Source organism: Caretta caretta, chromosome 1, assembly GCF_965140235.1.
Source record: "Caretta caretta isolate rCarCar2 chromosome 1, rCarCar1.hap1, whole genome shotgun sequence".
Taxonomy (NCBI): Eukaryota; Metazoa; Chordata; order Testudines; family Cheloniidae; genus Caretta; species Caretta caretta.
The window spans coordinates 256,740,703-256,766,803 of NC_134206.1; the positions used below are offsets into that span (position 1 = coordinate 256,740,703).

General features: G+C 43.3%; 1 protein-coding gene across 6 annotated transcripts in view; it reads right to left on the reverse strand.

The window, feature by feature from the left end:
* The window catches only part of LARGE1 (LARGE xylosyl- and glucuronyltransferase 1), a 374,291-nt gene that overhangs the window by 197,057 nt on the left and 151,133 nt on the right, over nucleotides 1–26,101 (reverse strand). For all 6 annotated transcript variants that reach the window (XM_075123486.1, XM_075123481.1, XM_048832612.2 and 3 more), the window contains exons 3-4: nucleotides 8,844–9,145; nucleotides 1,278–1,360 (exon numbers count right to left, since the gene is read on the reverse strand). In XM_075123486.1, the coding sequence (XP_074979587.1) occupies nucleotides 1,278–1,360; nucleotides 8,844–9,145 (385 nt within the window). The remainder of the gene's footprint in view (nucleotides 1–1,277; nucleotides 1,361–8,843; nucleotides 9,146–26,101) is intronic.

Below are 26,101 nucleotides of genomic sequence, written 5' to 3' on the forward strand. Positions count from 1 at the left end.
TCATGCCTACTGGCTTCAATGGGACCACTCCTGGTGCCAGGTGTAACATTGACCATGAGTAAGGGCAAAGTATTCATTCTTAGCACATTTTGATAACCTACTTAGTCTGATTTAGGTTGATCATCTCTCTCCACCCTTTCCACCCCTTCCCCTCCCCACCCCCAGGAAAACATTTCACTACATGTACACTTACAGCGGTTTGTGGAGTACAGACATTACAGGCTTAGCTATACTCCACAGCGAATGGCAAGCTGCATTCACACTTGATACTGCGATGTGTAGCAATATGCCACAGTGAAAGGCTCTGGCAGTGTAGAGGCAGTGGGGAAAGACTTTCATCATGGTGAGGAGGAAGCAGGACACTACACTGCTAAAAATAGCAGTGTAGACGTGGGAGTCACAGCTTGGGCATGTGGAGAGTCACGCAGGGTATAGACCCTGGGGAGGTTCAGGCTTGTAGGGCACTCTACTCGTCTAAGCTATGCCTCCCCATCTACATTGCTATTTATACCCTGGCTAGCTGAGGCATGCAGCATCTGTACTCTACACACCATTCAGAGCGTAGACACACCTTTTTGTTGTCCCTCACCAAGATGACCAGTGAACATAAGATGAGTACACACCATTACACACAATGCCAATATTCTAGGAGTGCCATTTCTTTTGGCGATTGGACATTTCTTCTTCAGTCTCAAACACGGTCACCCTCTACTAGCTCTAACTGCACTTGATGTGCTAAGGTCAGATTGTGAATACCATGTGCTCACTGAAGACATAGGAGTGCACAATCTAGACCTTGGTGAGTATATTGTGTACGGTAACAGGTCTACTTTGTAAAAATATGGTGTAAACTATAGGCTGGGGCAACATAATCACCGTGTTTGTATATAAATCTACACCTGTGCCATAAACTATTAGACCTAGGCCTAATGAGTATTATATTGTTATTTTACATCACTCAAGTGTGCTAGGCATTTTATAGTACAGATAAACAGACAAAGTCCCTATGCTCCCATAATGTATTGGGTGTAACTGACTGGACCACTGATCCATGAGCCCACTACAGAAGTCTGCATGAAGGAGGAGTTGTAAACTACTCCTGGAACAGTGCGGGTTAGATGTAAATCCCAACCTGTCTTGTTTCCAAACAAACAGGATTACTTGCTGTAGCCTGGCAAGGAGAGCTGATCTCCCCCGAAGGGAGAGTTTAGAAAGAGCAAGTGCTTATTTTGTTGGACTCAGACACACAACATACAAGAAGAGAAAGCCACTTTTACCTGTGAAATAAGACTGATTTGACAAGCGTGACAACATCCCGACTGGCGTTGTACCCAGCACAAACAATGGCGACGTGGATCGTCTGAGGGAGAAAAGGAAACAAAAGGAACAAAAATAAAGCCTTTTTTGTGTTTTATCATTCATGAAAGAAAAAACATACATGACAGGGCTATATTTATTGCGGCAATTGTTGGAGATTGGAGTGAGTGGTCTGCAGCTGTTTGCAGCCCACTTGAGGCAGTTTTGTTAAAAACATTTTAATTGAGTTATAACACCATCATCATTCCAAAGTCATTACTGTTGCTAAATTACATCTGATGTAGGAAAGACATTGTATTTATCAACTGTGTGAGTATTTTATATTTGTGTGTATATGTATTCCATATAGATCTGTAATTTCTGTGTATACTATTCAAAGTATGCAAATATGCAGACACATTTTAAACACTATTTTATCTACTGTACTGAGATTTACAAATGTATGTATGTTTGTTATAAGCAGATAAGTTCAGGAATTTTACATCATCTAAAAGCTAAATATGGTTATTTAGCTTTTAATCTGAGGGAGAGCAAGGATGGAGGAAGACACAAAAATAGTTTTACCACTTCTCCCCCACGCTCCTTTGAATCTGAGGCAGAGATTTGGCAAGTTCTTCTTATAGGCTCAAGGAGGGGTAGGGAAAGGTGAAAAGGTGCTACTGGTCCCCAGCAATAATTATTAACTAACTTGATATTTACCCTGCTCTGAATGGTTCACAGTAAATAATTGCCATTGCTTTGGGAAACAGAAAATTAACCTTTACAGATTTTGATTTGAACATCCCCACTCTTCCTTTTTTTTCTTTTAAATGAACAAAGAGGGCTCACCACGCTGACAGAACAAAGCTCTCAAACTGGACGTAGCTGTAAAGGTGTAGGGATGCCTAGCTGGTTTCCATTTGAAGCTTGGCTAGCTAGTTTCTCACTCAGACAGCTCTCACTTTCTGGAGGGAGTCCACTATGCAGAGAACAAATAGGAATTCTCACTCCTCACCTAGTCAGCAGTCCCCAAAAGTGGACTACAACACAGGCTGGAAAGATCTGTAGGTTTTGAGAGACATGTATTATCCATACAACCAGAATCTGGAGTGGTGGGTGGCAGGAAGAAGAGCTGCACCATGTGTTAGGTATCAGTAGGGCTATGATTTTGTCACAAGATCACATAAATGATTGAGTAGAGTTTGTGAAATCTTAGAAATTGTGGTAAAAACATATTTGGTTAGCATCCCTCAGGTTTGACCCATCTGCCCCTCTGTCTCCATCTACATGGGATAGATGGGCAAACCTGATTGGTGCTGTGTCCCCATGCACCAGGTTGCAACGCTCACATGAGGGAGCGGGGCCCAACTCCAGGGGACAGGAGCCACTGCTCTAGGGTGAGTGCAGGGTGGGCTTGCTCTCCTCTCTCACCTTTCAGCCACTGTACCCCACTATATTATTGTGTATGTTGATGTAGCAAAAACTACCCATGACCTTTCTGTGACTTATTTTTCCCTGGGAAATTTACTAAAAAAAATTTCTTGACAAAATTGTAGCTTTAGCTATCAGTCACATTAGATGTATTGCAAGAAACTTTGGGAGCAACACTGTGAGGTATTCAATGCTATAAACTCACACTGAAGTCAGTGGAGTTGAGGCCATTCAGCACTTAGCAAGATCAGACCCCGCGTCTGATATAACAAAACAAGATAGGTTGCTAGAGTAAGAGCAGTTTAACCTAAAACTGCTGCATCCATAGACTTGGATTCCGGGATATTCCTAATTGCAATATGCTTGGTTAATCTCCCATCTGGGTGTCTCCCAATTTATCTATGGCTTCATGGAGATCTAAGCCCTTACTGTCAATTAAAGTCATGTTAGCAGACTGGTTTTATACACAGCTTAAATCCTACTTTCTTCGGGTGATTGTAGACTAGGTACAATCATTCCGAAGCCATGTTATAGACTGGGCTTAGACACAATATTGCTTACAAGCAGAGTTTTGCCTGGTCTGTCCTGACCAGAAAAATCAGATTCTAAACTATGTTAGCATAAGCCTGTCCTGTCTCTGACCTCCCTTTTCTAAGCAAGTTGGTTGAGAAGTTACCAAAAATTTCTCTCTCGTGCCATCTGTCAGCTGCCAATGTCCTAGATCCCTCTCAGTCAGGCTTCAGGCCAGAGCACAATAGAGAGACGGTACTTGTTGCTCTGTTGAATTACTTCCCCCGGCCCAGAGGCAAGGGAAACATATCCATATGACTCCTGCTGGACCTCTTTGCAGCACTTGATATTACTGATCACCAGATGCTCCTTTCCTGCCTCCAAGATGCTGTGGGAATAACAAAAATGCCCTGGAATATTTCAGAGGGTTATTATGGATAGCTGGTTCCCCATCTTCCAAAGCCTTCATCTGCAGTGTGCTGCAAGGCTTAGTCCAATCCCCCATATTATTCAACATTTGTACAAAGCCACTGGGAAAGCTGGTGAGACAAGATGGGCTGCAGCATCAGTAATACACAGGCACCAACCCCTTCTATATCTCCTTTCGCTCAAAGGCAAAGAGTGCCATCTCCCAGCTTTCTTTATGCTACCCAAATTCAGAACCTGGATGAGGAGCAGTTTAAATCCAGGCACGACTGAGCGATGCTGGAAGGAAGAGGTAAGCACTTCAGAGAACTTGCCTCCTCTGTAATTCCTCACTATCAAGGACATCTCCCTCCGACTACTAAATTGGTCAGCAGTCATAGATTCTTTTGAAATTCCTCGATGTTCCTGGATACCCACTTCCATCTGCAACTGGCTAGAAGATTCTATCCATCCTATCAGACCCAGACCTGGCCACACTGACTCACACATTGTGACCTCCAGGACAATGGTCTTCAAGACTGTGTACTCAAGACCAAGTCACTTGTCTAACACAAGACACTGAAGATGACTTCAAGAAGGACAAAATAGTTGGTGCTGTCCTGATGGGACTTGTCAGCTGCATATGACACCGTATGGCATGTGGGGCTGTGGCAGGGTTCCTTCCCCACTCTGAACTCTGGGGTACAGATGTGGGGACCCACATGAAAAGACCTCCTAAGCTTATTTCTACCAGCTTAGGTTAAAACTTCCCCAAGCACAAATTTTTTTCTTGTGTCTTGGGTCCGGTATGCTGCCACCACCAAGCGATTTTAAAAAAGAATCAGGGAAGAGACCACTTGGAGACTTCTTCCCCCAAAATATCCCCCCAAGCCTTACACCCCCTTTTCTGGGGAGGCTTGAGAATAAACAAGATGAGCATAGACAAGCCTTGGATTTTTAGGACCCTAAAAACCCAATCAGATTCTTAAAAAACAGAACTTTATTAGAAGAACAAAACAAAGATAAAAGAACAACTCTGTAAGATTAGAATGGAACATAATCTCACAGGCAATCAGATTCAAAACATAGAGAATTCCTCTAGGCAAGACCTTAAGTTACAAAAAGAAGCAAAAAACCCAGGAATACACATTCCCTCCAGCACAGCGAATTTCACAAGCCAAAACAAAAGAAAATCCAACGCATTTTCTAGCTAAATTACTTACTAACTCTATAGGAGTTGGATTGCTGGCTTTCTTGATCTGTCTCCGGCAGAGGCATCACACAGACAGACCAAAGCCTTCCCCCCCCCTCTCAGATTTGAAAGTATCTTGTCCCCTTATTGGTTCTTTTGGTCAGGTGCCATCCAGGTTACTGGAGTTTCTTAACCTCTTACAGGTAAGAGGATTTTATAGTACTGTATCAGAGCTTCTTAACCCCTTCCCTTTATATTTATGACAGACTGACAGCCAAGCTGGTGCAGTTCTTCATGGAAATAAGGAATTGGACCTTGATCTTGCAATCTGGAGACAAAGTTAGTGAACTTAGGTATCTCTGTAATGGACTTCTGCAAGGATCCATTCTAGCTCCTCTTCTTTTTAACCTACTTACCTATGATCTACCAACAACTAGGCTAATAAGAACATACATGGGGATGATACCTGTCTGGCTGACATGGGTAACATTCTATACGACACTGAAGGGTCACTCAGCAAGGACATGAATGCTCCAGCCACTTACCTTCTTCAGTGGACACTTATATTAACTGAGTCTAAGACAGTGGCCACAATTCTATCTGAAAAATGGCTTAGCCAATCAACCCCTTACAGTCTGTGTTGAGGATCATCCACTTCCTTTCCAGTCAGTTGTCACTTATTTAGGAGTCAAACTAAACCATAATTTAACATATCGGTCCCATCTAGAACATTTGAAGAAAAAGATCACCTCCTGCACTGCCTTGATCCAGAAGCAGGAACCTCCTGGGGAGCATAGGCAAATGTTCTATGAACTTCAGTCCTAGCCCTGGTATTTGCTCCAGTGGAATATTGGGCAGAAGTCAGTACATGCATCACATTGACTCGGCATTGAACAAAGCCACCCGTACTATTAGCGGTTCTTTTCGCCACACATTAACATCTAATTTATATGTATTGGCCTATATGGCTCCCCCAAACTTCAAGGAGATGCCATCATCCTGAAAACTGCCTGAAGAGCTATGATGGATGAAAACAACCTGCTGCATCCAAGGCTGACAAAATATGCAAGTAAGCGATGCACAGAAGATCTGCATGCCTCTGAAAGAAAACACTTACACAACCTGCAATTTCTGCTGACTTACTATGACTGACTTTGTGACATCCTTTAGCAGTAGCCACTCATGCACTGATGTCCATTGTTGCCAGTCCAACACCAATCTCAGATGAACCAGGGCATATTGAGGTCAACAGCTATGTCCTCGCAAAGTGAAAGCCACTCTGGTACAGAGAGGCAGGCATGCTGACAAACTTTAGAAGACCTAACCCATGTCCACTTGTTTGCAGCTTGGGACACAGCTCCTGGACTTGGTTTAACAAGCTGCTGACTGGAACAGCCATAGTGGCTGCCATAATGCCAAAATTTGGCTTAGCCCAATCTTTCAGGGTGACCGCAGGGCAGCCATGTGGATGGTCAAACATATGGTGGAGGAGTGCACAAACAGAAGGCTGGAGGATGAAGTGCAACACCTTGCTACCTTTGACGATGAAGCCAGATGGCTGAATAATTTAGATATTGACTTGTGGTGCATATGACAATAACTTCCACGCTCAATTCTGCAACTCATATCTAAGTATGAAGCCACCATACCCTGAGAAAGCTCCAGCTGTCACAAAATGTAGCAGACCATCACCATGAAGACACCTCCCCAGTGCTCTGCTCTGCGCATGTTTAATGCTAAGTCCAGTTCTAAACCATTGTCTGGATATTCAAGCCCACTTGATGATAACCTGTCTGTTCATTCTCTTTGGGGCACCTGCCATTGGCCACTGTGAGAGGACAGGATACTGGGCTTGATGGACCTTTGGTCTGACCCAGTATGGCCGTTCTTACATTCTTATGTTCCATTGTATTGCCCAGAGCAATCTAACAGCACCTCTCCCTCTGCAATCCTAATCTCCCACAACAGCCACATTCCACCACAACAATAAGTCTGTCCACTAGTAGTGGAAGATCTATGAGTGCAAGACATAGAACTTTCACAAGACTTGGATCTAGCTAATGCAAGCAGGAGATTAGAATGACCACAGACCTGATCAGATTTCTCTGCCCCTCGTGCTACATTACCCCATCTGAACAGCTATCCCAGTCCACAGGACACAATAGGAAGTGGTGGTTGGGCTGGAATATGTTGCACATGCTATAAAATGTTAAATATCATCAGCTACATCATAAATATTATCACATAAATCATATGTTATCAGATAATAAATTTTAATCACATTTAATCACATTTTCAAATATTTTATTAAAACTACCCCAAATGGAAAGTTATTAAATGTTTCAAGATTTAAAGAGCTCCTTGACGGTGATCAACAGTCTAGTACCATCACTTTTATTCTCCCACAGAGCTCTAGCCTTGCCCCTTCTTTTGTACTGCTTCCCAGGCCCTTCCCCTTCTCTACTTCACACTCCAAGCCTTGCTACAGGCGCTCTTAGGTCAGGAATGTAGAAAGATTCAGTTAATACCTTCAAATTTTGAAAAACTCTGTGTGAGTGTGAGTGAATTATAATGTGAATTCCTCAAGAAGAAGGAAAAGCTATTTCGTTATCAATATTGCATGTGGTTAGATAGGGGCACGGAATGCGCAGTGAGGTTTCATGTTTTATATAACCATTGCCTCCAGCTAAACCCTACAGAGGAAGCACATGTATTTCTGGAAGGCCACTTAAAACATTTTCTTTTTTAACAGCTATTCACTTGCCTTAAATTGGTTGAGGGTATTGAGGCTAGGAATGAGCTAAGCAGTGCTTGACTAAGAATAAGAAGGAAGGTCAAATTTACTTACTTAGGGCCTTATCCTCCTGCCACTGAATTCTATGACACATGTCTCCTGTATTACACAGAGAGAAAGATCAGACCCTCATTGTTCGGAGGAAAAAAATCTGACACCCCATCTTTAGCCCCAGTATTACATTTTTTGATTGTCAGAAAAAAAGCCCAGCACTGGTAACCTGTGTTTTAGTTTTAATAGATATATCAAATTTGTCAGCTGAATAGGCAGCAGGCCTAATTTTATATGAAGAGATAATTAGGACTAATTTTTGCCCCTCAATTGTATTATTTTTCACCTTCTATTTTTTCCAGGGGAAAAAAACAAGCTAAAAAGGGTGACAGGTATCAGATTAAACGTGTTAATTTTTTAATGGGGGTAGGTAATCTATTTTTGACCCTCCTGCCCCTTCCAGTTTGGGTTCATTTTGAAATAGGCCTCACCCTGGCTTCCAGTTTTACACCTGAACATTTGTGGGTGCATGTTGATATACCTTAGATGTCCAACTACCTGATTTGCAGATACAATCAAATAGTTGAAAGTCTAAATGACATCCACTGCAAACATGCAGGCATAAAATGAACTACTACTCAAAAACAGACACCCCCCCCAAGCCCATGGAGTTGACCACACCTCTCCTACAAGAGTCTGCAGTAGCTAATTGTACAGAACATGTGGCTTTGCATCAGCTGCTACTAGATACTCCATTGATAGGCAATTCAGAAGAGCAAACAGATTAGACAGCAGCAATCTAAGGAACAGAAACTCAAGAGTTGTGCTGACAGGACGGCTGGTGCACAAACAAGGAAGTAAGATTTTAAAAAGCACTATGTCTTTATCAGCTCATTTGGAAACATCTGGGGCCAGATTCACAGCTGACGTATATCAGCATTGCTTTAGTGCAGTCAGAGGCCAGTTTACACCTGAATCTGGACCACGAGAATCAAAAACAAGACATCAGCCAAATAACAACAGAGACCAACATCAGGAAGAAAAATTAATATTTTCAAGAGCATCAAAAGAGGACAAAAACAAAGTACAATGTAAATCCATTAGAATTTACTGCACAACGTCCCTTGAAGGGAATTGCAGCATTTTCAGAAGCACAGTCCTTGGATGAATAAATCTCCCACCCCTCCCAGCATTCATTGTTTCTGGTAATGCATTTTGTTTTACCTCACACTTCTCCACTGCTGGCTGCTGCCCACACTCTGAGCTGTTCCCTGCCACGATGCCAGCGCGCAGACTCTCACTGTCCCCAGTCCCTTCCTCCATGGAGTAGGTTTTTGAGTGATTGCCACGACGGTGCATTGGGCTCCGGCTCTGCGCCAGGCTGAGCTGCTTGCGGAGTGCCCGGTTTTCCTCCTCCACCTCCCGCATGCGTATTTCCAGGCTCTCCCGCTCCCGCTGGTTCGAGGCTGTGTAATGAGGGCTATGGGGCTGAGATTCGATTGGCGATAGCGACACCGCCTTCCCATCTAAGGGATGGAAAATAATATCTGGATGAGAGCAGGGTTAACATTTTGTGTGTGCTTTACATAGCAAAAACACAGACATTTATTTCAAATAAATCCACCTCTTATATAGAGTAAGGTCCCAATTCAAGAAAACACTTAAGCACATGGTTAACTTTAGGCAGTTGCTTCAGGCCTACTGACTTCAAGTCCCATTAACTTCAAGGGAACTTAAGTACATACATAAAGATGAGCATGTTTGTCTTGGACAGGGGTGTTTGCCAGAATCAGGGCCTAAACTAGAAGACAATGAGGAAAAGGAGGATTTAATATAATGACAATTAATATATTGTTAGAGGAAGTGACAATTAACATACAGTGAGGGAAGAAAATGTTTAAAAAAAAATGTATGAGAGAGTATTTTTTCTATTCTCCCACCCAAAAAATTGCAGCATTTCAGATGTCACATCTTGCCAAGAATTGACCCTGCATGATTTCATGTGTGAGGGGGTGATTTACATCACTCAGGAGAGACCCAAGATACAGGAGAAGGAAAACATAATTACATATAAAGTACCCAAGAGAGGATCATTCCACTGTCTGTTCCAGGTGTGTTATTGCCACAGGGGTTTAGAGAGAGGAAATGGAGAGAGGCAGCCAATCTTTTAGTGACAGAGACATTCTTCCAAATTGGTTTTAACAGAGCAATATATTCATGGCAAATGTTTGAGAGGTGATTAAAAAAACCAAATCTAGTGTTAAATAATTTTCAGTTAAAATTAAATGAGACCAATAAAAATGAATGGTTACAGGTGTCCACAGAGTTGCGGGACAGTCTGTAGTTAACAAGGGCTAAGTACACTGCAACACGTCACTGCAATGAGGATGATGGGTGAATGTCTTGTACAGAGTACTTCTCAAAAATAAACTTTCTGCCCACATGCATTTTAAAGGCTGTACTGTTTCACAATCCCCCTCACTGTACACAATCACACTGGCTTTATCACCAATTTGTGAGTGGCTTAGAAAACACAAAATCATATAGTTATTGCTGAACTATCCTTATTACCAGAACATCACCTCGTTCTTAAATTTATCTCCCTGCTGCAAAGACCCTCTTCATCTCCTGCTTCGCTCTACTGTTTTTCTTACTTGATCAATGCTAAACTCCTCAAACTGAGGTTATGAAAAACCTTTACAGAAATGAGAACCAGTTTTCAAGCCTCCACTGTTACACATCAGATACACACACACACAAATATGCATGAACTATATATTAGTTTCCCCCCTCCCCCGTTTAATTTTGTAAAAATATGAATATGTATGATAGGTATGTCTGAGTTTGTAAATATGTGTAAAGATAGAATTCTGATGCTTGTTTGTTGATATTTGTAACTTGTTAAAAAAAAAACCCAAATACTTATTTTTTTTTAACATAAACAAAACACAACGTTTTCTTAAGGTTGCAAAGCCAAGCACACAACAGTTAGGAAATACCAGATTCAGAGTTGCCTGATTATCCTTAACCTGCCCCCTTATGAATATGCATTATGACACAATTTTTACAGATCACATCCTTTTCTTTCCACTGGATCCCACCTCATTTGGGAATAGTCAACACAAAAATCTAACATTAGCAAAACTACCTATTGTTTAGAGCTGGCCAAAACATGTTAAAAAATTAGCAATAATGTTTTCCTCATCATTTCAAAAAAAAAATTTTTTTTAAATGCAACCAATTCTATAGTTATTGATGACCATTTTTTTATGCCCTTTAAACTTTTTCTTTGGTAAAAATTCTGCTGCAGGGCTGGTGACACCCAATCCCTGTAGCCTCAATGGGAGGAAGTTGCACTCCAGTCCACTGTCGCCAATCAATCTTTGTTTCATTGATTTCAATGTGTCAGCTGAAATTGACGTTTACTGAAATCTACTGATTTAAACTGAATCCTGCCAAGCCTAGCTATTTGATATGAAGTTCTACATAGAAAGTGTTAAATACGAAGAGGTTTTTTTTTTTCCTCCAAAGAATCTCATAAGGGCTACTGCAACAATTCCCTCTGCACAGCACTGCTTTCTTACCAACTCGTGATTTTCTCACTAGTCTTGCAATAGCAGGTGTTCTTCTTAAAACCCCAACAGCTGGAGGCAAGTGACTGTGAAAATCTCAGCTTTCATTTAAAAGACAAGGAAGTTTCTAGCCCTCATGGGTAGAAGAGCCCTGCGCGGATATAAATTTATATCCACAGACATAAAATCGGTATCCGTGGAACCGCAGGGCTCTCGCAGGAACCGCAGCAGCGAAAGGAGTAGAACATGGGGCCACCACTCCCAGGAGCCAGTGCCCCGAGCCAGCAGCTCCTCCTGTGTGGCTGTACCACCCTCAGCCCCACCCCACCCCTGTCCCTTCCACGCAGCTGTCTGCGTGACTGCATCTCCTGTCTGGGGGCGGTACAGCTGCGCCAAAGGACAGGGCTGGGGGAGGGGCTGGGGGCGGTACAACTGCACAGAACGACAGGGCTGGAGCCAGTACAGCAGCGCTGGAGGAACTGCGGACACAGGGCCCTGGCTCCTGGGAGTGGCAGCCCCATGTTCTGCTCCTTTCGCCGTTGCAGTTCTTAGGAGACCCCTGCGGATATCTATTTATATCTGCGGATATCCGTATACGCGGATATAAATTTGTATCCACACTCAGGGCTCTCTACTCATGGGTACAGAGAAAAGTCTGAAAATATGAACTGGTTTTACCGAAAGGCTCAAACCAGAATGCAAAGAAAAAGAATCCAAAACTTAAAAACTAAAAACAAAACAAAAAACCACAACATGATTATTAAGCCAAATTCATGATTTTGGGGACATGGCTCATGATTTCTGAAAGCTTAGGGTTGGCAGTACTGGTATGGTGTGGGTTAAATATTCTTGTCTGAGAGAGATTTGCAGAGACATTGGCTTCAGTTCACCGATGAACCTATCTGAGGAGTTTCTTAATGTTGCAGAGTAGTTTGATACCCAGGCCTAATCTCCATGCCCACTTGACTTAGCCCATGATCAGTTTTAAGAACGTTATGTATATTTGTTTCACCTGGCCTTTAAAGAGAGGTAGGTGGACTGAGGTATGGGCTGATATAAAGAAGCACTAGTATTTGACTGATTGAGTATGCTGCTAGATAGAAGGGTTGAGTTGGTTGTACTGCACTTTAGTTTTATACTTTAAATAGTTGGCAGGGTGCTCTACGGTGATATATGGGCATTTTTTATTTAATCTAAATCAAAATAAAATAAAACCATTCATAATACGGACTGAGAGAGTTTTGTCTGAGAGCTTGCCCAGGTAAGAATACAAGGAACCAGACAGTGTGCTGTGAGGCAACTAGAAAGCTTTTGAATGCTGTAACAAATATTAATAAAGCTATTAATTTTTGTTCTTCACTTGGAGTTGCTGATCCATGTTTGGTCCTAGGCAGGCTCATACCTATTTTATTTTTGTATGGTTGTCAAGCCTTTTACCCCAATCCTTCTGTGTTAATAAAATTTTACCAAAGAAATAAAAAATGACTTGCTAAATTTCACTGCTATAGACCACATATTAAATACTGAAACTGGAGTAATTATGGCATGGTAGCCAAAAGGCGGTGGTTTATCATCAAAGTAGGAATGCTAAATCGAAAACTGCTTCCCATATCTTAACCCTTAATGAATCCATAAAAATATATTAACAATAAAAAAATTAATTCTACAGTATTATCCCTATCTTACAGATGGGGAAATTGAAGATGAAAGAGGTTAAGAACATAAGAATGGCCATACTGGGTCAGACCAATGGTCCATCTAGCCCAATATCCTGTTTTCTAACAGTGGCCAGTGCCAGATGCTTCAGAGGGTATGAACAGAACATGGCAATTATCAAGTGATCCATCCCCTGTCGTCCAGTCCCAATATTTGGCAATCAGAGGCTATGGGACACCAGAGCATGGAGTTGCATCCCCGACAATCTCAGCTAATACGACCTACCCTCCATAAAGAGAGAAGAGTGCCACCTACTGGGCACTTATACCATTTCCTGGAGCACAAGGCATTTTTCCTTGCCAACCACATTCTCAAAATGACCCTCCTTAGCTCACAAGATCATCCATTCACAGCCCAAGTGTGTAATTTGCCCAATGTCACAAACTGAGTCAGTGGTAGGGTCAGGAATAGAACCCTTGAATTCTTGGCTCCTAATACCATGTGGATGCCACTAGGTAAGTACATTGTCTAGATGTTTCCGCTAAAATGATCAGGAGTGAAAAATTCTTGACATAAAGGCACTGCCTACCATATCTCATTTAACTGAGTTAAATGTCTAGATTAGGAAAATAGGTTGTGTTTAAAAATGCATTAGTTAACATGTTTTTAAATACTAGTGTAGACAGAGTCTAACACCTTTAAATACATATTAGCTGGCCACGGTCAATTCTAGGCCATGGTCAATTCTAGGCTCACTCCTAGATAAGATGAATGTTACAATTAACACTTCTCACAGATAACCTTTCAGTCAGTCTGATTGCAGACCCAATAAAACAACGCTCCTTTAGTTACATTCTGTTCACATTTTAATGGTTTTTCTTTGCATCTTTAAGGACAATAAACTTAATATTTTAAAAACAAAAGCTGACATTCTGCAGATAGAAATGGGGGTCACAGTTGGCCACCTTCACCAGTTTGCCTCTGGATCTCCCATGAGCAAGTTCACTCAAAGCCCATTGCGTAGCAATTTATTCCCACAGGGAGCCTTGCACAGAATTACAAGAACTCTAGATAGCAAGAGAAACAAGAAGAGAGGAGACAGGGGAATGCTAACAAATGCTTTTTGTAGGTGGGTAGATGGTTTCTTTTGTTTTGGAACACTGATTCAACTTTAATCACCTATTACCTCAGCAGCTCCTGGACTTCTGTTCTCCGTTAAGTCATGGCAGATGTTGGTTACAAGGACCACAAGCTTGAAGTCAGGTTTGTTAATAGTTTGGTGTTTTAATGTCTATATCTCCACACAAGGATCCTAGGGGATACTAAGTTTCTTGTTCCCACTCTCACTGAGAATTTTTTCTCCCCTATGTCTAGGGCACAGTTTGCAAGTCGCTCACAGATGATATCAATTGGAATTAGACAACAGTGCCCGATGAGCTGTTTTGGTAGTTGCCTACAGAACTGCTAAGTGAAGCAGAGCAATTTACTGCAGAAGTCTGAAGTGTAAACACAGCACCGTCTAATTCCAATATGAGTGACCCTCATGAGGCACTAATGAATTTATTATACTGATCTCCTTTAAAAAAAAAGAGGGGGGGGGATGACTTTTGTGCCTCTGATGAGGTCATGTTGCCAACCCTGAAAATTGAGGTCCTCGGAACAACTGCAGCACAGGAATCAGCAAGTCAAGCTTCCCCACATTACCTGGGTAAGTTTCCTCACCCCTGACCTGGAGAGACCATTTGTACATGTATGAGCTCGAGTTGCCTTGGCCTATTCAAGACTCAGTACTGATACTGCCAATAAAAGTGCCACTAGTTACTGCACTGAAAGCATCAACTGTTTTCACACAGCATACCAATCGTCAGGTAATTACCCCTTTTGGTTGCTTACTATCCTGGCCTGGATTCAGGCTCCAATTTCGGCAAAGACCTTCAGCAAGTGTTTAACTTTAAGCCCATGCTCAAGTTCCACTGAAGTTAATGGGACTTAAGTTAAGCACATGATTATGTGTTTTGCTGAACTGGGGGCTCAGACATGAAACATCAAGCCCCATTGCATCCCCAAACTAGCCTGCTGCTCTTTGCGTTATTCCTTTCTCATCCCTCACAGCAATCCATCAATCATTCTCTTGAGCAAAATATCCATTCACAATTAGTATGTTTGGAAATCATATACATTATTACACACAAAAAACAACATTAAAACAATGTAACGGTTGCGAAGTCAAACACACAAAAGTTAGGAAGTGTATGAATTAATTTTGCCAGTGCAACCTTCATTTGGCCCCCTAGGCACACGCATTATGACAGTCATTAAGTACGTGATCACATACTGGGATTCCTGCCTCTTCAGTGAGCCCGATGGATAGTGTTCAATGAAGGAGCAGCCATTCTATATTTTGTTTTTTCCTCCTTACTCAGGCCTCATTTACTGCACACAATTCAAACCCTCCTCTGAAGACAGAATTGTTAGGTTCCTCATGGCCTTTTTCTATGGTGGTCACCATTAAAATGCCTGAGTGCTTCACAAACATTAACTTGTTTTTACAACCCCCTGTGAGATGAGGGTATGTTACTAGTTCAACGCATAGTTGGGGAACAGAGGCACAGAGACATTAAAATCAAAGGGGTACACTAATTTTGGGTGTCCAATCTAGATGCGTATGGCCTGATTTTTCAGAGCACTTCGTGTTTTATAGCTTTTTATATGTTCAAAACACAGCTCCTATTGACTTTAGTTGCAGTTGTGAGTGCTCTCACTTCTGCAAATCAGGTGCCAGGGTCCCAGGTTGGATACCTTGCAAAATAGGAAAACACAACTTAGTGACCACCTGTGAAGTTTGGTTTAAGTGATTTGCCCAGCACCACACAGAATTCTGCAGCAGAGGCAGGGATAAAATTCAGCTCCCCGCAGTGGATTTCAACTGCCTAAACCACTAGACCAAACATTGTCTTCCTGCAATTCCCTTTCTCATTCACTATACACCTTCCTACCTCTGTTGTGTGCTCCAGGATGTGAGGGCAGCCTAGCCTCCTGCTTCTCTCACGTTCCCTGAGCGGATCCTGAGGGAGCGTGCTCCCCGCCCACCATTCACCCCTGGCCCTCTAGAACTTGTCATCAGACTCCTGCCCTGTAAGACTTCCCAGGCGCCCATGACATGTAACGTAAGTCTGTTGAACACCATCCAGCAGGTCTGCCTCCGAACTGTGCCCAGGAAAGATCTACACACACTCGTGCTTCACACCACCCACTTCCTTGCATCCCACCCTGACACCAAGCGGCAGGACCTGCTGCCACCTAAGTAGGGCGAGGAACCCTGGTGGGGCCAGCCTGTACTCCACTATGGTCTCACAACCCACCAGGGATATTAGTTGCCGGCACCTTCATGGAGCCGTAAGCCCAGGTGTGTACTTGGCAAAGTTCATGAACTCCCTCAACACCTGCTGCGACAATTGGGAGAGGCACACATCTACATAGAGTGTCAGGTTGCAGCCCCTCTTCTGACTCCTCCAGAATCTCTTACTGTGGTTCTGGCTGCAGTTTTCCCTGCGTCTCCTGATAGCTGCACACCCCAACCACGGACCCACGAAGTCGCAGGACCTCCTCATCAACGTCCTCCTGGCACTGGCCAAGAAAGCCATTCATCATACCAAGAGGAGGAAGCTGAATGGGGGAGTGTAACAACGAGAAGACTCACCAGCGTGGCGCCTCCTGTAGGTCATCTGCGAATTAGCTTTTTCCAGCCTTGGAGCGCCCCCTGCTGGCCAGTGTCTCACCTGCCTCAGGCCCCCATGTCCCTCCCAGACCTTGGTGCCCCTTACCTCATGATTCTGCCTCCAGCAGTTCCCCCACACTCTAGGTCTCCCCTCCCCAGGGGACCCCCAATCCGCTATCCCCACCTTGCCTCAGTAGCTACTGCCAGTCATCACCTAGCCCCTTTCTCAAGGGGCAGACTGCCATCTGTAATGGCCACTCACCACTGGCAAGGGGATTGGACCAGCTGCCTCTGCCTATCCCCAGGCTGCACCTCTGCAGCCCCAGTACCTCATTAGGCCTTTAACAAGGCCTCAGCCTGGGAAGTTGCCAGGCTGGAGCTCCCCAGCTCCTCTTACCCTTCCCCAGCACTGCTCTGCTTTAGGTACCCTGCGCTCCCAGGGAGCTAGGTCCTTCCCACCCCAAGGCTGGAGTGAGACTCTTTCAGCTCCTGGCCCCCCAGCCCTCTTATCAGGGCCAGCTGGGCCCTGATTGAGCTGGCCACACTTGTGGCCAGCTACTCTCTCCGCTGCTCTCACTGCTTATCCCAGCCGCAGCCCTCTCCCAGGCTGCTTTTAACTCCTGTTCTGCTGGAGTGGAGCAGCCACCCCACTACAGGGTGGGAGGTGTGCTCTGCAACCATGGGTCTATTTGTGGTACTTTGTCTGCTCCAGTCTTTGGGCAGAGTTTCTCTGAGCGGTGTCCACTGGATTCTTGGATGCCTTTGAGGAGCAATGGGCACTTTCCAGGGTTCTCTGCTTGTTGTCCACCTTTTGACCCCTGATTCTTTAGCTCTGACCTCACACCGCTCCTGTTTTTTTCAGTTTGTATGGCAACTTCCATCTTCTCTGTATGTATGTATGTATGTATGTACGTGTGTGTATATATATATATATATATATATCTTCTTACTGTATGTTCCATTCTATGCATCTGATGAAGTGGGCTGTAGCCCACAAAAGCTTATGCTCTAATAAATTTGTTAGTCTCTAAGGTGCCACAAGTCCTCCTGTTCTTTTTGCAGAAATTAACTGTAGCCAGGGCTCAGTGGTTCCTCCCCCTTACTTGAGGCAGGGTGGCCTCTAGTTATGGGCAGGCCAATACCCGCCCGCCCCAGTACTACAAAGAGTACACACCTTCCTACTTCTGCAACAAATGAGGCAGAGATCCAACAAACAATGGCATCATTCACAACTCAGCCCCAATTCATCCCCATAGCACGATCCCTCCTGTGCAGTGAATGACACACCACACAGTTCAGTGGAAAAAACAGTACTTGATCATGTCATTAAGAACTGTATCATAATGCATATGCAGAAGGCTGAATTAATGTTGCATGAGCAGCCTTAATTCTTTCATTCCCTAACTGGGGTTTGGGGTATTAAATTGAGAAAGTTGAGGATAAGGCAGTAAAATGCAGAAAGAGTTCACATCAATCTACTAGGAGAAACCCACTAAACATAGCATGATAAATCTGCTAAGCACAAAATAACCATTCCCACCAACCCCATCCCCATAGATCTATAATCTTGCAAGGTCACACAGGCACAACCCCTTCCTTGGACAAGAGAGGGAGGGGACAGAAATTCTATGGAAAGACATTACCGAGGAACCTGGCACTTGGAGAAGCACTGGTAGCATGGCAAGCCAGGAGCAACAGAGAAGCTGGAGGCAAGGGGAACTGTATATAGGGCACGCTGAAGCAAAAGCCAGAGAACTGTGGGAGAACAGGGTGTGACTTTTGGACATTGCAGATGGATTCAGGTCTATGAGGAACTCCTGGAAAAGTAACACTGTCTGGGGCAGAGACGTAGTGCAGAGGGGTTCTAATGGCATACCCCACTAACCGATCCTGCCAGGAAACCTGCAAGTTCCTTCTTGTTTTTAATATAAGATTGTACTGGAAAGGACATCCCAGACAATAGGCCTGAAGAGCCCAACCCTCAGACTGCTCTGTAGGGGTCCCAACAAGAACATCTCTACGTCACTTTGACCAGTAAGTGTTTAAGCCACTGAACCTAGGGTATCTGCAACTTTTCCCTTTTGTGCCATCCTTGGTAAAATACCCCTTCACTTTAGCCATATGTTTGAGTGGTTCTGGGGACTCACCAGGACTAGCACCTACAGAGCTTAGCTGCTGAAGCACCATCAGCATTTGCCTCCAAGTCACAGCAAGTACCTCAGAGGTTTGGTGTACCACAGCACAGAGCAGCTATAATAGTTACAATATTATGTGTTTTCCTCTGAATGTGGCACTGGTTCTTTCAGTAGTATTCATTTTTTGTAGACAACCAAATTTCCTAACTAAATGTTAAGATTCCCATTTTATTTGTAAATTAAAAACAAGAGCCAACAAACATTAACATACCTCGTTAATTTCTTTGCCTACAAAATAGCCTCTCTTTTTTCCCTCCTCCTGTCTCCCTCCTCATCTTCCCCTCCCTGCTTGCACTGGAAAAATTCATATGTCCACAAGAAAAGGACTAAAAATAACATCTCCCCTTATTTCTTCCAGAAGTGGAGCTGAAAGAAAATAAGGTTTTATCAGGATGGGCATTGAGAGAAAGTAAGATTATATCAGGGATTTGGCTTGACAAAGGTAACATGTTATCAAGAGGGGGCCTTGGCAAAGATAACACATTATCAAAATCAGGAGCGAAGCTTGGGGAAAATAATGTGTTAATACCTATTAGGTTCTAAATCAAGCATCTGTGCGCTTGATGAATCGTTATTTTTTCCAAGCCCCACTCCTGCAAAGATGTTGATTTTTTGGCAAACGATGCTTCTGGATAACACCTGGGGGAAGCGTTTTCTCTAGCGGCACTAGAGGGATTTTCTCCTTTTTAAAATGTTCTTGGTGAAGGATCCCTGCCTGACAGCCCTCGAGGCTAGAATTTCTATACCCAGAACAGGATAGCAGGCCACACTTCCATACAAAGTCTCCACAAGTACTTCAGGGGGAACCACATGTAGGGGAAAGAAGGCCAATCAAGCCCCAGTACCCATTCTGCCCTTGACCTCTCTCCCCCAAGGCTGGCAATTGTTGCCTATTATAATGATGATTTCTGGGATGTGAGGACTTGCCTACTAAGATGCAGACTGAACAGCCATCAGATGGTAACGGCTTTTGGTCACTACCACCCATTTCTGGATAATGAATGGCCAATTCGAACTGAAAATGCTCCGTATCTCATTACTAAACCCGTGAGCTGCCCAGTAGACGAAGTACAATTACAGTCAGCTCCTGAAAATGAGAAACAATTCAAAGTAGTGTGAACAAACCCAAATCACTACCTCAATGTGGCAGAATGTGGGTGCCTACAACTCATTATTATATAACACACACTTTATACAGAAGAAATTGCATGCTGCATTTATGCTCTTACACGCGGGAACCTAAAACTTTTATGTAATAGAGACCAGTGTGAATTCTGAACATACTGACATCACAGCCATTGTAACCTAGTGCTTCTATTGTTTAAATGATGACTTATGCAGCTTTTGAGACCATTTATTTATCATAGAATCACAGAAGTGTAGAACTGGAAGAGACCTCGAGAAGTCTTCTACTGCAGTTCCTGGTATTCAAGGCAGGACTAAGTATTATCTAGACCATCCCTAACAGGTGTTTGTCTAACCTGCTCCTAAAAATCTCCAGTGAGGAAGATTCCACAACCGCCCTAGGCAATTTAACTAAAAACAAGAAATAACTTACAAACATAGTACTGAGGCTGCTGTAATGTAGCTTGCCTTTGTCTGCCTCGGTCTTTACAGTCGATTTCTGTCTCTGTATGTGTGAAATGGAACAAGAATTGTGTCACTGTATAGAAGCCTGCAGGATCTGTGGCTACTCTACACTTCCTGCTGAAACTTAACCCTTTATGGCATAGTGCTCTTCTGAATAAATGCTCTTACCTGTTTCTGTTGACCCAGAAAGCAGACTTTTCCAGAACCTGATTGTGGGGCACTGAGCCACTGCTTTCCTGTTACCAGAACCGGAGGGATGTGAGTCTCAAGGCAGATATTACATAGCAGTGGGGAAGGGAAGCTACTTTAATGTGCCTTGTTTAAATTGACCTTTAAAGGCTAACATGGCTGCTTTCAGAGGTGCAGGATTTTTATGTGGATGAACTATTATTTTCCGTCTTGACTTTTTTTTATATACATGTTTTGAAATAGTTTTGACTAGGTTTGATCTGTTCTGTTTTAGAAAAGTGGTAAGAATAAATGAGTCTATAATCACACTGATGAAAAAAGGTTAATAGAAATTTTAATGAAAGTACACCAGCAAAAATTAAGGGAGATTGCAAGGCTGTAATCAGCAAGCAGACAAAATCCCTTCGGTTCAGAATGCGGTGGAAGCATTTATATTGACAAAGGAAAATAAAAAACCTTGATCTTGACAAAGAACTCAAACAATTAGTGCACTGTATGTGTGATTTGCAGAGACCATTGGCTGTGACTTCCAGTCACAAGCTAGCCTGCAAAAAGTTTAAGTAAAACCATATATAATAGTATTTATTTTATTAAATCCTTCCACAAAAATATTTTGCATTTAAGAAATATATTTGAAGACAATTACGTGTTGGAAAGATATTGATCCATTTGATAAAGGCCAAGAAAATGTGGAGTATTTCTGTAATAAGCTTGCAAGAATTGAGCTCTACTTCCCTGATTCAGAAAAACATCCCTATTTAGGATAGCACTGAAGCACATCCACAGGATTTAAATGCATGATTAAAGCTAAGCATATGCTTAAGTATTGTCCTGAATAGGGATAGACTTAAACATATGTTTCCATGCTTCTGTGAATCGGAGTCTAAACTTGAATTAGTATATAACACACACTTTATCCATTAGGCTACAAAATCTGATTTCCTCTGTTTGGTGATATCTAAACCTAGTAAATGTAGCCTTTCTGAAAAGGTTTTCTTTTGCTTGCTGCCCAGGAAACACTGTTTGTTTGTGATTGGTCATAGGGGATGTTACCATATACTGACCTACCACAGTAGAGTGCTTTGTGCATTTCTGGTGCTACGTAAAAATGATTAATAACACTATGGCCTACACATGCAAAATTTCATGAAATATTAGAACCATTCCTGCTTCCACTGAAATCAAGGAGTTTTGCCTTTGACTTTTGTGGAAATGGAATTATGCTCCTAACGTGCTGTCTTTGCTTCTATAGCAAAAAAATGTAAAGAGCCGTGAATTTCCTGTGTATTGACTGCAACTGGAACCATAAATATGAAATCTTGTCTAATGATTCTTTTATATGCAGCTCATTATTTGCAAATGGACCAACACACACATTGACTTCAAGTATGATCAAGATATAAATCAGTACAAAATCATATAAAGAATTAATTTTCTTTACAATAGCTTCTGTAGGAGTCACCTCAGATTCACTAGGTACTTGCCAACTGTACCTCAGTAGGAGGGATACTTTTATTTTTATTTATTTAATTATAGCAAAATATCTGGGGGGATTAAGCCTCCCCCCCCCCCAAAAGATTTCCTTTGCTAATACATTTCAGTGGAGCCTAGTGACATAACTAGTGGAGGAAAGCTCTTGGGTGAAATTCTGATCTTATTGAAGTTAATGGTGAAACTGCCATTAACTTCAGTGGGGTCAGAATTTCACCGTTTCTGGAGTGTGATTTCATCAGAACTGGAAGGTTATAGCCTGATTGATATGCTAAGGTTTTTGATAAGAAACAAGTGCTTTTATCAGAATCAGTCAATGTGTTGGCCAGCTCTGACCATTTTTTGGCTTTCTGTTTAGAAAACATAGGATCACGGAGAAACAGGGAAAACTTTTAAATATGCTCGCACATTTCGTTCTGTTTACAGGAATGTTTATGGACAGCTTACGGTTGGGTGGTGCTGTCAGAGGTAATTCAGCCAGTCACCATCCAGTTCACATTATTTTGTACACCACCACTTTATTTTTTTTTCAAAATTCTGGCTTGTTTTTTTTTTTCCTTTGTCACTTTAAAAGTCATATTTCACCCCTCTGATGTCGTAGCTGTGAAATATAGCCTACTGTTTGCATCACAGCTATGAAGTGATTTTACTTTTGCTAGCTACTTGTGAGACGTTTTGCTGTTATCTGCTAGATGATGATCTGTTATGACATTTTTCTTCATAAGGAAGGAGGGGAAACTCACTCATGAGTTATTTTGTCTCTGCTCACAAGTGAAGATAAATGTCATAACAGAGATCAGCCATCGTGTATTCTGAATGTGTAGTTATTTGCATTTTTCTCTCACTGTTCTTCAGGACTGAAGTGGCTTAATGACAGGTGCAACGAATGAAAAATGATGGAAATGTGTGTGGAGAATAGAAGGCTCTGAATACTAGAAGACTATTAATAACTTATGCACTATTCTGTCACCTTTGAAATAACACAGGTGTATGTTAAATTAGAAAAATAAACTTGTGTATTTCCACTTGTATTATGCATGTATAAAATATTTTTTTAGAACGTAGAGAGGTCATGTTGCTTGAGAGAGCTAGTTGGGTTTTTTGGGGTTTTTTTTGTATGTGTATGTTTGTACTGTCGCTTCTGTACTGAGCAGTAGCAGACTTGCAGGCCTTGCAGGTCACTTTCCTATTGGAAGATAAATAAGTCATGTGAAATCTGGGTATTTTCTTAATTTAATTTAACTTTCATATAACCTGTCAATAAAACCAGTCCTTGAACAGAGGTGGTTGATCAGCATACAGGCAATCCTCTCTTTCAAAAATCTCAGTCAAAACACCTATGCCTATTTCAGAGGCAGCTAGGGTTGCCAACTTCCTAATCGCACAAAACTGAACATCTCTGTCCAGCACCTTCCCCGAGGCTGTGCCCCTTTTCTGAGGCCCTGCCCCTACTCGCTCCATCTCCCCTGCCTCCGTCGCTTGCTCTTCCCCACCCTCACTCACTTTCACTGGGCTGGGGCAGGGGATAATGGCTCCAGCTGGGGGTGCGGGCTCCGGGGTGGGGCTGGGGATGAGGGATTTGGGGTGTGGGAGTGGGCTCCAGGCAGGGGGTTGGGATGTTGGGGGATAAGGGCTTTGGACTGGAGGTGCGGGCTCCAGGTGGGGTCAGAAATGAGGAGTTGAGGGTGCGGGAGAGGGCTCCGGGCTGGGTCAGGAAGTTGGGGTGTGGGGAGGGTGAGGACTCCGGCTGGGGGTGCAGGCCAGGGATGAGGGGGCTCTGGTCTTGGGCCGAGGGATTCGGGGTGCAGGAGGGGGTGCAGGCTCCAGCTGGGGGTGTGGGCTCTGGGGTGGGGCTGGGGATGAGGGGTTTTGGGTGCAAGAGGGGGCTGGGGCAGGGTGTTGGGGGGTCTGGGCTCCGCGAGGGAGTTTGGGTGTGGGAGGGGACGCTGGGCTGGGACAGGAGGTTCGGGGTGCAGGTTCCCAGTGGTGCTTACCGCAGCTCCTGGGAAGCGGCCGCCAGGTCCTTGGAGCCCCAAGATGCATGGGCAGCCAGGGAGGCTCAGCATGTTGCCCTTGCACCCGCAGGCGCTGCCCCTGCAGCTCTCATTGGTCACGGTTCCCAGCCAATGGGAGCTGCGGAGCTGGCCCTCAGGGTGGGGGCAGCGCATGGAGCCTCCCTGGCCACCCATGCATTTAGGGGCTGCAGGGACCTGGCGGCTGGTCCTGGGAGCTGTGCGGAGCTAGGGCAGGCAGGGAGCCTGCCTTAGCCCCGGGCCCCTGCTGCACTGCCAATCAGACTTTTAATGGACCGGTCAGCGGTGCTGACTGGAGCCACCAAGCTTCCTTTTTGACTGGGCATTCCTAGACTGGACGCTTGGCAACCCTAGAGGCAGCACCTTTGCCCCAAGAATTGACTCCAGATACAAACATTAAGGCATAGAGTAAACTTTCCTACTGCTTGCGACACCACCCAGCACAAACTGTATCATAAAACGAACAGCAGCATTTCTTCAAAGACTGAAGAATGCTTGCATGCTATGAAAAAGAACTTATAAGACCTCATGTAACAGCACCATCTCGTGACTACTGCCATAACAATATATATATGGGCATGGACATGGACATCCTCCATAGGTAAGTTGAAACTAAGTCCCAGCTGTAAGCCTTAGGCCTGATTTTCAGATGCTGGACACCCACATCTCTTCAGACCTCTGTTTTTCATCCCAACCGCTCTGCTTAGCCAAAACCAACCTAACCCACCTCAGCCTTCACATATCTCATCTTAGAGTAAAATATTTCTGGAAAGTTTTAAGCAGCTCACAAAGAAGTTTAGTATGACTATATGTTGCAGACATAACGTGTAGGTGGGGAACAGCAGGAATCGAGTCCTGGATCAGATCTAAAAGCACCAGCCTGTGCAGTCTGAGCTAAATGACCCAGGTCTGTTAATGCAAAGGCTGTAGTGATGGACTCATAAACCTCTATATGGTCCAGCCACTACTGGAAGATGAAGAGCCACACTGTAAACTTGGGTTACACAAAGATCTTCCTACTGTTTTTTTGCAGGTTTTTTGGCTTCTCTTATCCCTGAAGCAAATGTAAGTACAACTTTTCCTGCAGTGCTATACGAGCATTAGGTGAGCCTCTGTAGGTTCTCTGGTGTTATAATTGGACTGGTTGGAAATCTTCCAAGATTTCTAAATTGGATTTTTGATTAAATAAACATTTTCACAGAAGGTAATTTGCTTTCCTTGAAAATTTTGGAATTTTCAAGAAAATCCCAAACCCCAAAATAGGTGAAATTTTTTTTTTGTTTCATTTTTTTTGAAACTATCCATTGAAAGTTGAAATTTTCCATTGAAAAATAACCTAGTATTGAAACAGGTCTAGTTATTATGTAAACTGAAGGCGGTGTTACCAAAATAACAGAATGTGGAAGATTGTACATGTAAAAACATCCACGTGCACTATATGCATGCCGCAGTTTGAAGCATGGTTTGGAAAGTGGGTATGGTCATGATAGGGGGCGTGGCTAGCTGAGAACCATACAGAGGGCAGATGGTTCCAGTCTGGAGGAAATAGAAGATGGAAAGCCACTGTTGGACAAGAAGTCCAGTATTATGAATGGGAGGAGAAAGCTACATGTGGAGGTCAGAGGTTGTCTTGGAAGCAATGGGCTGCATCTGTGCTCAACTTGCGTTGTCCACTGGAGTTTCTGCATGGTTTGCAAGGTCTGCAGGGTCTCTTGTTACAGAGCAGTTCTTAAGCATTTTTCAAAATGTAAGGAAGTTCCCAGGCAAACAGATTTTCTAACACTGAAAAACACTCTACCTTATTCCAGCAAAAGCATCCTAGAGAACGTTACCTAGCCAGAAAACTACGTTCCGGTTTCTGGTTCTCATGATGGCACTACAGCAGCAGAGTTAAGGTTATTATTTGGGTGTCTCACCTGTGTATTGGCCTATCTTTCGAATATTTGGGGCTTCTGCATAAGATGGAATCTTAACTTGGAATTCCAGACTCTAACATTTGTGGTTTTTGAGAAAATGGAAGGATTTTTAAGAGTGTTTT